A 12,063-nucleotide genomic window follows, 5' to 3' on the forward strand; every position below is an offset into this window, starting at 1 on the left:
CTAATGTTTGAACAAAGGGGCCCCACATCTTCCTTCTGCATGAGGCCCCACAGATCATGCTGCTGGTCCTCAGAAGGAGTCTCATGTCTCCAGTCCCCCAGATCACCTTAAGAAGCTTCTGTACACAAAATGGGTAAAAGTTTCCTAAAACGTCCTTTAGAGAGAAAACTTACCATCAACCCTAATGAGACCCAATATCAATAACCTCAGATATACAGATGGCACCACCCTTATGGAAGAAAGCAAAAGGAACTGAAGAGCCTCTTGATGAAAGTGAAAGAGAAGAGTTAAAAGTCTGGCTTAAAACTCAACATTCAGAAAACTAAGATCATGGCATCTGGCCCATCACTTCATGGCAAATAGATGGAGAAACAGTGGAAACAGTGAGAGACTTTATTTTTGGGGGCTCCAAAATCACTGCACATGGTGACTGCAGCCATGAAATTAAAAGACGCTTGCTCCTTGGAAGAAAAGCTATGAGCAACCTAGACAACATATTAAAAAGCAGGGACATTACTTTGTCAACAAAGGTCCATCTAGTCAAGGCTATGGTTTTTCCAGTGGTCATGTATGGATGTGAGAGATGGACCCTAAAGAAAGCTGAACACCAAAGAATTGATGCTTTTGAACTGTGGTGTTGGATAAGACTCTTGAGAGTCCCTTGGACTGCAAGTAGATCCAACCAGTCCATCCTAAAGGAGATCAGTTCTGGGTGTTGATTGGAGGGACTGATGCTGAAGCTGAAATGCCAATACTTTGGCCACAGTGTGGCCAACTGACTCATTCGAAAAGACCCTGATGCTGGGGAAGACTGAAGGCAGGACGAGAAGGGGACGACAGAGGCTAAGATGGTTGGATAGCATGACTGATTCGATGGACGTGAGTTTGAGTAGGCTCTGGGAGTTGGTGATGGACAGGGAAGCCTGGCGTACTGCAGTCCATGGGGTCACAAAGAGTTGGACACGACTAAGTGACTGAACTGAACTGAACGAGACCCAAAAAGAACAGCCAGAGACTCCTACAATGTCCAGGAGACAAACCTTGTTAACTCTGTAATGATGGGCCCAGGTCCACCCGGGGGAAGGGGCCTGGAAAGTGGCCTCCCCACCATTGAGAGACCCCTGAGACTCTGATGTGAACAGGACCCAAGCCCCCCATCTCCAAGAGATCAAAGGGGGCGTCCCCTGGCAGATGGGCACTGCTCGCTGGCATGTGCGGGAGATGCCCAGGACCAGCTCCGCCACTGCTCAACCACGAGGTCCACCCACCCCCTGCTCCCAGCCTCTCTGGCATCTTCTCCAGGGCAGAGGAGCAGTCAGGAGGCCAGAGCTGTCTCTCGGAATCACAGACTAGAACTAGAACATCAAAGATTCATATTCACACCACAAGTGCCTGCTGGGTGGGGCCCTGCTCCCCTAAGAGCCAGGAGACTGCTGCAGTCAGTCACTCACCCAGAGCAGAGCCCTGAGACTGGAACAAGGGGTCACATTCAAAAAACAGCGAGTGGTCGTGTGGCTGGGGCCACAGAGCAGGGGCAGAAAGGTGGGAGGAGGTGAGCGGAAAGGCAGACAGCGTGCGGCGGGCAGGGTCAGCTCCGGATGTGAGTGGTGGGTGAGCGCACTCGGACTGCTGCACCCTGCAGAGAAGAGCCTCCCTGCAGAGAAGAGCCTCGAGAAGCCAGGACGCCAGGGTGTAAAAAGAAGAAGAAAGGAAGACAGAGGAGAAGCCAGCACTGAGTTGCACAAGCTTTGCGGGTCTTCCACTGAAACTTCTCGGACAGAGTCTGCAATGACCAACCAGTGACCCGCCTCTCAGCCCTGCAGCTTTGTCACTGCGACTCGCAGGCACCACAATCCCCAAGTGCGCAGGGTCCGAGGAGGGGGAGCGGTGAGGAATGAGGCCTGCGGCACGGCCAGCTTGGGGGAGGGCACGGAGGCACGGGGTGGCACAGGAGAGCTCTGGGGGTCACGGGGACAGTAAAGAGAGGGGGGGCCATGTCCTGGGACACGGCAGGAGGCTGAGTGCACAGAGAAGCCCGTGAGGATCCTCAGCAGTGAGTTGCCCCGCCCCACCCACCCCCAAGACACAAGGCCACGGCGCCCTGCAGAGCCGCCAGGCCTCTCAGGAGAGGCGACGACCGTCAGCGAGACACAAAACGAGCACTGCCAGCCTTCAAACGGGACAGTGATGGGACGCCCTTATGCCCATTCAGTCCTGAACAAAGACGACCTTTAATCTCCGTGGATGATTCAGAAGTCACTCCAGGCTTGGAAAATCACCCTGATCTCCAAGTACCTCTCCTTTGTAATTGACCTAAGTCTTGAATAACAGAGGTCTTCTGGCTTCTAGAACTTTCACAAAACCTCCTTTTATGAAACAGATACTAAAAAGGCAGACCTATAGGCAGTGGTCAGACAAAGCCAGCAAGCGGAATACACCTGAGTAAGGGTATATCCCACGGGCTCACGTGAACCACATCAAGTCTCACGATCTCAAGTCCAGACAAGCCCCCAGGGTCGGGTGGCTGAACACAGCCCGGAAGCCCGGCGGCCCGCCTACCTATCTTCTTGCTGCGCTCCTCCCCGCGGCTGTGGGCGATGATCGGGGAGTAGATGAAGGGGCTCTTGGCCGACACGCTTGGGCCCAGCGAGCTCTTCATCTTCTGTGGCCGGAGGCTGGCAGGAAGGTCCAGCAGTTTCACACGCCTGTTATTTCAAAGGGAACAAAAATACTTCAACTGCCTTGTTAGCTTGGCTTCAGCATAAATACGACCAAATATCTGGTGTTACACGGACAATAAATCAAACAGCAGATACACTGAGGGGAGGAAAAGCACTCAGCTTTGCAGGACACGGCAGAGAAGGCAGCACAACTCGCCCCCCAGCCCCAGACAGTCCCGGGAGAGAGGACGTCTGTGGGCAGACGGAGCCTGGCCCTCGGCCCACAGACGTCCTCTCTCCCGGGACTGTCTGGGACTCCACTGGGACGGCGGCACCCACCAGCCACGGGCCTGCCTTCCCTGCGCTCAGGCTCCTGGGCTGTCACACGAACCGCTGAGAGGATTCAGGGAGGCGCGGCGGGTCCACACCCACTGCTCTGCAGAAGCTGCTCCCTCCTTCCTTCCTCGGGCGAAGGGCGGCAGCCCCGTCGGCTCTGCTTACGTGCGCGTCCGGTTCTGCATTTGCGCGGTCTGCGCCTCACTAAACTGCTTTTCCAGCTGTGGATGTCTGCTAGTGATGCCAGTCAGCCTGGACTGAAGGCCCACGGTCCACAGAGCCAGACCTCAGGCCCGTGCCCACTGCTGCCCACGCGCCATCCCAACTAAACCTCCTCCGCCTCCCGAGCCACGGTGCTATCACCATCACCTCCAAGTCCTCAACTAGGAAACCGACACAGGGGAGAGGAAGCATGTTGACCGACGCCCACAGCTGGAAACGGGCCAGGAGGACACAGCACGTCCTGCAGTTCCGGCACACTGGCCGCCCTTTGGAGGGACAGGGGGCAAGACAGCGAGATTGAAGGCACGGTGAGGGGAGAGGGTGGGTCAGAAGGTTGGGGGGCCCTGAGCCCCTCCCCACCCACAGCCCCTCTGCAGGAGGAAAGGCTGGAGGGTCGGGAGGGGAAGCCACGCGGGTCCCTGGGAGACAAAGCACTCCCAGGGGCGCCCTGCCTCCTCCTCAAGGCAGTCCTGGGGGCCGGACACGAGCAGACGGACGCGCCCGGATCGCTGAGTGACCTCAGGGAGGTCAGCCACCCTGGAAAGCTACCTGCCCGATCTGCATCAGACACCACGAGAAGGAGACGTCAACCTGGGCCGTGCTGAGGGCTGATCTCTCTGAGATTCTAGGGGCCATGTTTCTGCCACGGCACAGGCTAATCTGTGCTGACTACGTATATATGTCTGTGTGTGTGTGTGTCTATAAACTAGAGACTGCCTCAGAGAATCCACAACATCACGCCTTTCTCAGCTCTCCCGGCCTCCACTGTGACCCTGTCCTGCACACGAGCACCCCCACCGCTCCGGCCATCACCGACGGCTCCTGAGCCTGGCCCTGGGGAGGGCCAGGTCACACATGTGATCCTCACCTGTTCCCACCACGACCCGAGGCAGAGGCGGTGCTCACCCGCCTCAGCTCTTCAAGAAAGGCCTCTATCCTGCACTTTCTCTGCCTCCTCGCCTTTGCAAGCCCCTCCCGCGTGCTTTTCTTGTACAGGATCAGAATCGCTCAGTTTTCTGTTTGTTCGGCCGTGAGCTTTCCGAGGACGGGGCACCCAGGGCCTCATTTGTCTCGAGTCCAGTGCTGGTGCAACACACCAATGCGGACCTCTCAGTGAATGTTGAATGAATAAACTCCCAAAAGCTGGATTTCCAACTCAGCTTCCAAATCTTTCAAAGCCGTATCCTCAAGGCTAAGCAGTTTATCACCAACAGCGGCAAATCCCAGCCCTCTGTGCACAAAAAACCCGGCTGTGCTGTGCTGTGCAAGTCCTCACGCTGGCCGAGGTGCCACGACCAATGAGCGTCTCACACCCACTGCATCCACCCCGGGGGGGACACGCCTGCAAGAGCCACAGACCTGAGCGCAGTGAAGGACCCACCAGCTGGGCAACAGCAAGGAGGGCTTCACCCCAGATCTCCAGCCTCTCACCCAAAATAGGAAAGATGATCAGTACCTGACGACGCTGTCCAGGAGGTCCCGTGGACGTGCCCCCGGGCTCCATGCTTCCTGGAGGAGGGACAGCCTAGGGTAGGGTCCCAACCTCACCCTCCCCTCACCCCTCCTAAGGGAGAGGGCAGATCTGGCAGGAGAACCAGCGTGTGCGCCGCTCAGGCCCTTCTGCGGCCTGCCTGCCGAGCGAGAGCAGGGATTCTGCCTGGCTCTTGGCGCGACGGGATGGGGCCGGCCCTAGGGCTCTGCCAGAGGCTGGGGAACATCTGGGCAGCCCTGAGTCACACTGGGCACGGGCTCCACCGTCCACCTGAGACAGATGTTTCTTTCTGCTGATTCCAAACTCGGGCAGAGAAGGGAGAGTGGTCTAAAGCAGAGACCTTCAAACCTTCACTCTGAAAACTGAGTTGATATGCATGGCAACTCACTCCTGGGAAATCCCAGAGACAGAGGAGCCTGGTGGGCTACAGTCCATGGGGTTGCAAAGAGCTGGACACGACTGAACGACCAAACAACAAGACAAAGCACCTGTGACAACACCCGACACACGGCAGGCGCACAAGAGCCCTGCTCCTCCCTCCCTAAAACAGCACGCGCCTACAGGCTCAGAGAGCCGAGTCCCTGCAAGAAGGACGACAGCCGCGGGCGGAGGCACGGGAACGAAGCGCCGGGCCCAGCGCCACTGCGAGCACCCTGCTGAACCTGGACCGGCAGCATGGACTCATGTCTGTGCGTGCTCATCGATAAACGACACCATCTCCTCGCAACACAGATAGCTCTACTCGGTGCCGCTGTCACCACCTAAAAACGAGGTGTCACCTGTCATCCTGGTAATCATCGACTCAAGCACAGAAACCTCAGATCACATGAAAGGCTTTTAAAAACTGCAGAGGGATTCCGAGGGCATGGTCAGACAGAAAAGAAACCCAACAAGCCAGCCATGGCATTCATTCGTAACTCAAAGTCCAGCATCAAATGTCTGCCCATAAAATGTACCCAGAAAAAGTCACTCAAGGTACGTGACCTAAAGCATAACTCATTCAGCATAAACTGCTGTGAAACTAATAACATTGTATTTGGTCTATGGAGCGGCCAACAGTAAAGCAGAAGTCCAGGGATGACGCTTTCAGAACAAGAATTATTTTTAGGGATTCCGTTTGGAAACGTTTGGTATTTTAAAAGCTGATACCTCAGGATACTGTGGCTAATAAGGATGATGCAAAGTAGAGGTGGGACACTCATTAGGAAAATGACAGAAAATATGTTGGTAAGAAAGCCATGGGACAACTCCGCTTACCTTTTCTCTCGGTTTTCAATTCCTCAACCTTATTTACAGGGGAGACATACCTGAGAATCTCCTGGCTATCTCTGCACAGATGGGCAACAGTCAAAGCTGCCCAAGTCGGGTGATGGGGCCCATGGGGCTGGGGCAGAGCTCCCCAGGGGAGGGAGGGCAACATGGTAGCCATGGTAACCAGTACAGTAGGGGAACTGACCAAATGAGCAACCAGATTGAGGTGAATGGGAGACAGGTTTCCCCTGTCTGAGAAGGGCTTACAGATACTAGAAGGACCCCTAGGTGCTGGGTGGAATTGGAGCTTTAGGTATCAGTATGAACTCAGCTTCCAGTACACAGAGACATGCAGAAATAACCATGGGCATGAACATGCGGTGAACAACGTGTATCTATAAATAGACGCTGCCCAGCTCTGTCCACCGTGAGCAGCAGCAACCCGACAGTGAGGCGCACACACAGCACCCAGATCTTAACTTCAACTCCATCAAAAGGAAGCAGGGCTCTTGCAGGAAACGGCCAATGTGGGACTAGGAGCAGGGACTCGGATCTGAGTCCATGACTCAGCAGAAGTGCCGGAGAGCAGGGGTGTCTGTGGAAGCTCCCAGGAGAAGGAAGCTTTATCTTCCTTCCACAGGCAGCACCTTCTCTTCTCCCAGCCACTGCAGGATGGGGAGCCGCAGCTGCCAGCCTGATGCTACCAAGAACCTGAGACTAAAGCCTGGCTGCAGAGGGCAGAGCTAAGAGGGGAAAGAGGCAGGTGCTGGTGAGACTGTCTGACGCCTGGCTCCAGCCCTGCCTGAATCCCTCTCCTGGATTCTGTAGGTATATGTGCCATAAACCCCCCTGTGCCTAAGACAATCTGGGTCAGATGTTCTGAGGACTGCTTACAAAGAATCCTGATGGCTGGATCCGTTCATTTGCTCAACACACACGAGCACCTAAGGGTTGCAAAAACAAAGGTCTCTCCAGGGAGCTTGCAGACAGAGCGAAGGTGTATAATCACATTCCATAAATGAAATGGAAGAAGACATGGAAGATGCTCCTGGCTGGCTAACCCAGCACCACTCTGTCCCCTTCTCCCTTCCCCACCTGCATTACAGAGATGGGGAGAGTTAAACCCTATTTCCTCAACCTCTCTTACAACCAGCAGTGGCCAGAAGATGCACTCCTGGTCAAGGACACTGGGGCAGAAGTCCACTGTGAGTCTGTCAAGATCATTTTTGCTATGCTAGTAAACAAAAGATAGGTGCCCTGGCCCTGGCCCTTCTTCCTTTATCCTATCCTGGATGTAGATGTGTCATCTGGAGCTGCAACAGCCGATTGGTCATCATGAGGTAAAGACAGCATTACAGAGAAGCCACCTGTTTCCAACTTCTTAATAAATAAAAAAAAAATAACCTCTTATTTCCTATCCACTACTAGGTTTTCTGCTCTTTGCCACTGAAACAATTGGTAATTATCCAGAAGGTGTAATTATTTCTATCTGAGGGGCTCAGGGAAAAGGTTTTATGGAAGAGATAATCTTTAAACTAAATCTTGGAAGATGACTGAATGCCGCCAGCCAGAGCAAGGGAGGGAAAGGCCCTGTAAGCAGGAGGCGGAGCTGAGCACAGAAATGAAACCTGCCATACAATCGGCCTGCTCAGCATTTTCATGAGGGTGTATGGGGCTGGGGGTCCGCAGGAATAAGGAAGGGCTTGCAGCCAGTTGGGAGACAGAGCAGCCATGGACAGTCCTGTGAGCCCCACAAAGCAAGGGAGTGAAGGGGCTCTGAGGCCTGTGTGCCGGGGTGCACAGTGGCACCCGGACACGGGTAAGTGCCACGAGGCCTGGTCTGTCTCCATCATGCAGAAAGGCCATGGCTTGGCTGCGGAACCAGGCAGACACAGGCCAGAGTGGCTCTGCCAGTGGAAAGGAACGTGGCGACAGTTGTTCTGTGATGGCCCTGGTCTGACTCTCATCTATGAAACACGCTTCACAGGCAGCAGCTGAGACTTCACGAGACAACAAACCAAATACATAAGCAGCCACAAACGGGAACCCTGCTGCAGATCTACATCCCTGCTCAGAACAAAGCAGGCGCTAGGAGCGAGCTCGCCTCCTGCGCTCCGGCCAGCTTGTCCTACCTGACGATGGGCAGCTTGGTGAAGGGCACTGGGGGCAGCGTGAGCCCGTCTGGGAGGGTGAGGAGTTCCATGGTCCCGGGACACTTGGAGGTATAGTTCTCCAGGCTCTGTGTCACATCCTTTTTTTCTGATGAGAAAATAAAAATAAAGGTTAATTAAACCAAAGAAAAAGGAGGAGAAAGTGATTTTTTTTTGCTCTATTTTTTTGAGCAAAAATAAAATTCTTAACCCAATACTTGACAGTCCAATAAGTCCAATCTTCTGACAGAAATAAAGGGGCAGCAACCACAAGAGACAAAAAGAATCCAGAAGCTTTATTCAATTTGTTTAAATAATCACTGGTGGCTGCTCCACATAAGGGTCTGTGGATAAAAAGGAAATTAAGCTACCATCTCCTAGGAGATTTCATTTTCCAAGAGAATAAACCCTTATCAAATTTCAAGAAAGTCGATGGGTGGGCAGGCAGGACTAGAGAATTGGTACATTTTATTACTTAACAAATATTTTTCCAGCAATTACTAGGTACCAAGCAAAATGCCAGGGTCTGTCCCCAAGGAGTGCACAGTCCATCTGTATAACAGATATTTAAGCAAATAATTACAAATCAATATTTTTATTTAAAAGTAAAGCTTTTTGAGACAAGCTTTGTGGTTTTCCACACCTCACCCCCATGCCTTTCACTAGGAGGGAGGAGGGGAGGATGCAGGTAATAGAGGAAGTTTGCTTGTCACCCACAAGGGGCTCCAGACACAAGCTCACAGACTCTGTGACACCTCGGAGCTCGGGAGTGCTTCCTGCTGGAAAACCCGTGGTAGCTCGGAAGGCAGGCATCGCTGTTCCCATTTTGCAAATGAGAAAACTGAGCCCAAATGAAGTGAAGTGAAGCCGCTCAGTCGTGTCCAACTCTGCGACCCAATGGACTGTAGCCTACCAGGCTCCCCTGACCATGGATTTTCCAGGCAATAGTTCTTGCCTGTTCTTGCCTGGAGAATCCCAGGGACAGGGCATCTTGGTGGGCTGCCGTCTATGGGGTCGCACAGAGTTGGACACGACTGAAGTGACTCAGCAGCAGTACTGGAGTGGATTGCCATTTCCTTCTCCAGGGGATCTTCCCGACCCAGGGATCAAACCCAGGTCTCCCACATTGTAGACAGACGCTTTACCGTCTGAGCCACCAGGGAAGTCAAGGCCATGTCAAAAATCCAAAGTTTGGGACTTCCCTGGTGGCTCAGTGGTAAAGAGACTGCCTGCCAATTCAGAGGACATGGGTTTGATTTCTGGATTGGGAAGATTCCACATGCCTCAGAGCAACTGAGCCTGTGCACCCCAACTTCTGAGCCTGTGCTCCAGAGCCTGGGCACCACCTCTACTGAGCCCACAAGTCCAAGAGCCCTGCTCTGCAACAAGAGAAGCCACCGCAAAGAGAAGCCTGCACACCACAACCAGAGAGTAGCCCCCACTCGCCACAGCTAGAGAAAAGCTTGAGCAGCAACGAAGACTCAGAAGAACCAAAAGTAAAGAAATACATAAATAAAATTATATTAAAAAAAAGTCCCGTGTTTGCCCCTCAGCCTGTGGCATCCTCACTCCTGCACTCAGAGGTCCACGCCTGCCTGCTTCCTGTCCCGGCTGGCAGGGAGGGTGGAGGACTCGGGGGGAACAGGGGAGCACAGCACAGGGGTGGAGCTTCGGGCCAGGCAGTGAGGCCAGGTTCCAGGACTCGGTCTGGTTCCTCCGCGTCTGTGGGGTGAGCACCTGAGCGGGAGCCCTGTCCTGCCATCTACAGAATGACCAAGAGGGAAACGAGATAACGGATTACAAACAGAGGCTGGTGGACGCAAGGCTGTATGCGGAGGAACACTGACACTGTGACCACCGTCACGGGGCCTGCGGGCACGGGAGGCTGGCACAGAGCGCGCGGGGCCGCACAGGGAGGCCACAAGCTCCCAGACCAGAGACTGCACAAAACAACGGCCAGAAAGGGACAGCCCAGTTCTCAGGCATGTGTATTAGTGGGTTAAGGGGTTTTCTGAGTCTAAGCATCATTCCTTAGGGAGCAGGAAGACAGGAAAGCAACCAGAATCAGCCTGGATATAATACAGTAATGCCAATCTGCAGCACAAACAAAATTCTTTAAACAATCAAATCATCTTCAATTTACAGGCAGTAAATCTCCCAAGACAGTGTACTAAAAAGCAGAGACATCACTTAACCGACAAAAGTCCGTGTAGTCAAAGCTATGGTTTTTCCTGTAGTCATGTATGGATGTGAGAGTTGGACCATAAAGAAGGCTGAGCAATGAAGAACTGATGCTTTTGAACAGTGGTGTTGCAGAAGAAGTCCCTTGGACTGCAAGGAGAACCAACCAGTCAATCCTAAAGGAAATCAGTCCTGAATATTCACTGGAGGGACTGATGCTGAAGCTGAAGTTCCAGCACTTTGGCCACTTGATGTGAAAAGTCAACTCACTGGAAAAGACCTTGATGCTGGGAAAGACTGAGGGCAGGAGGAGAAGGGGACGACAGGATGAGACAGTTGGATGGCATCACCAACTCGATGAAAGTGAGTCTGAGCAGACTCCAGGAGGGAGTGAAGGACAGGGAAGCCTGGTGTGCTGCAGTCCATGCGGTCGCAAAGAGTTGGACATGACTTGGCAACTGAACAACAGAATCTCCCAAAAGGCTCCCACTAAGAGCACTTAAGTGACCTAACTTGCATTACGTTGGGCAGAGCACTCATGGGTTAGGCACCTGATTAGGTGGAGCTATGCTCTCCCAGTAAGCCCTGCTGAAATAAGACAGGTATGAACCTGAGAGTGACGCTCAATGCCTCCTGCAAAGTCACCCAAGGAGGAATGGTACCCAGCTGTCCTGCTGGCTGGCTGCAGTTAACAGGACAGACACAGTGGGGACGTGCACGGCCGTGGGCCTCACTGCAGGGTCTCCGGCTGGGAACCTCCCCTGTCTGTGTCTTAGCCTCTCCTTTTGGGCACTTCTTCTGGGCAGGATTTCCCACGTGGGGTATCAGGCCGGCTGTGGAAGCCAGGTAAAGGGTGAACACATGTTCACTTATTTCCCTCGGTCTCTACAGACCCCTGCTCTCCAGCCGAGCCCATGACTCCAGCCACGTGCATTTGCCTTCTCCTCCGTCAGGGAAAATCCTATTGTTCTCTAGAGATGACAGACGGGCAGCCACCTGCCTCTGGAGCAGAACAGGGGCTACAGGGACACCACTAACTCATGAGCTTTCCAGCTAACTCTCCCTGAAGTGATCTGCACTGGTAAGGCAACACGGCTGCGGCAGGGAGAATGGGGCTGGCTTCCAGGAACACGGACTGTCACATAACTTCATGTGCATCTGCAATGTGGGGCCCCCTCCGGGACACGGTTCCTCAGAGACACATGACATCTGCTGTAGAAACTTCACAACTGACAACAGAGGATGAACACACGGTTGCTGGGCAGAAAAGGAGGCTTCGTGTCCAGGGGAAGAACTGTAGAAACCTCAGAGATGGAGAATGACAGAGCAAGCTCAGATCTGCTGAGGCAGCCTGCACGTCCACGCTACGGTCCACGGGCCAGCGCTGTTCTTAGCACAAAGCGCCAGGAAACACGTGCATCACTAGGATGATTCCATGCACAGAGCACATGCTTTGGGCCAGATCCTACACTAGGCCCCTCAGAGGTGAGGCCCTGGCGTATACAGCAGAACTCCAAATCCTCGCCACCCAAAACAGGCATGAGACACCCTCCCACAAACAAAGTTCCTGCCCTGGAGGGAGGGTCTGGGCATTATCATCTCCTTTTGAAAGGTGATAAAAATGAACTCAGGGACAATCTAGGAAATTTGATTGTGGATTGGTGTTAAATGCTACCAAAAATAATTATTAATATTGGGGTATAACATTAACATTGTGATTCTATTAGAAAACGTCCGGTTTTTTTTAGCAATGCATACTAAAGCATGAAGG

General features: G+C 53.4%; 1 protein-coding gene across 8 annotated transcripts in view; it reads right to left on the reverse strand.

Annotated features, from left to right (window-relative positions):
- TRAPPC9 (trafficking protein particle complex subunit 9) overlaps nt 1-12,063 on the reverse strand; it is a 406,815-nt gene that overhangs the window by 299,320 nt on the left and 95,432 nt on the right. For all 8 annotated transcript variants that reach the window (XM_086337447.1, XM_086337441.1, XM_086337440.1 and 5 more), the window contains 2 exons: nt 8,094-8,220; nt 2,560-2,705 (listed from right to left, as the gene is read on the reverse strand). In XM_086337447.1, the coding sequence (XP_086193573.1) occupies nt 2,560-2,705; nt 8,094-8,220 (273 nt within the window). The remainder of the gene's footprint in view (nt 1-2,559; nt 2,706-8,093; nt 8,221-12,063) is intronic.

Source organism: Bos grunniens, chromosome 14 (genome assembly GCF_055505025.1).
Source record: "Bos grunniens cultivar Pamir isolate PY7600 chromosome 14, Bosgru_T2T1.0, whole genome shotgun sequence".
Classification (NCBI taxonomy): domain Eukaryota; kingdom Metazoa; phylum Chordata; class Mammalia; order Artiodactyla; family Bovidae; genus Bos; species Bos grunniens.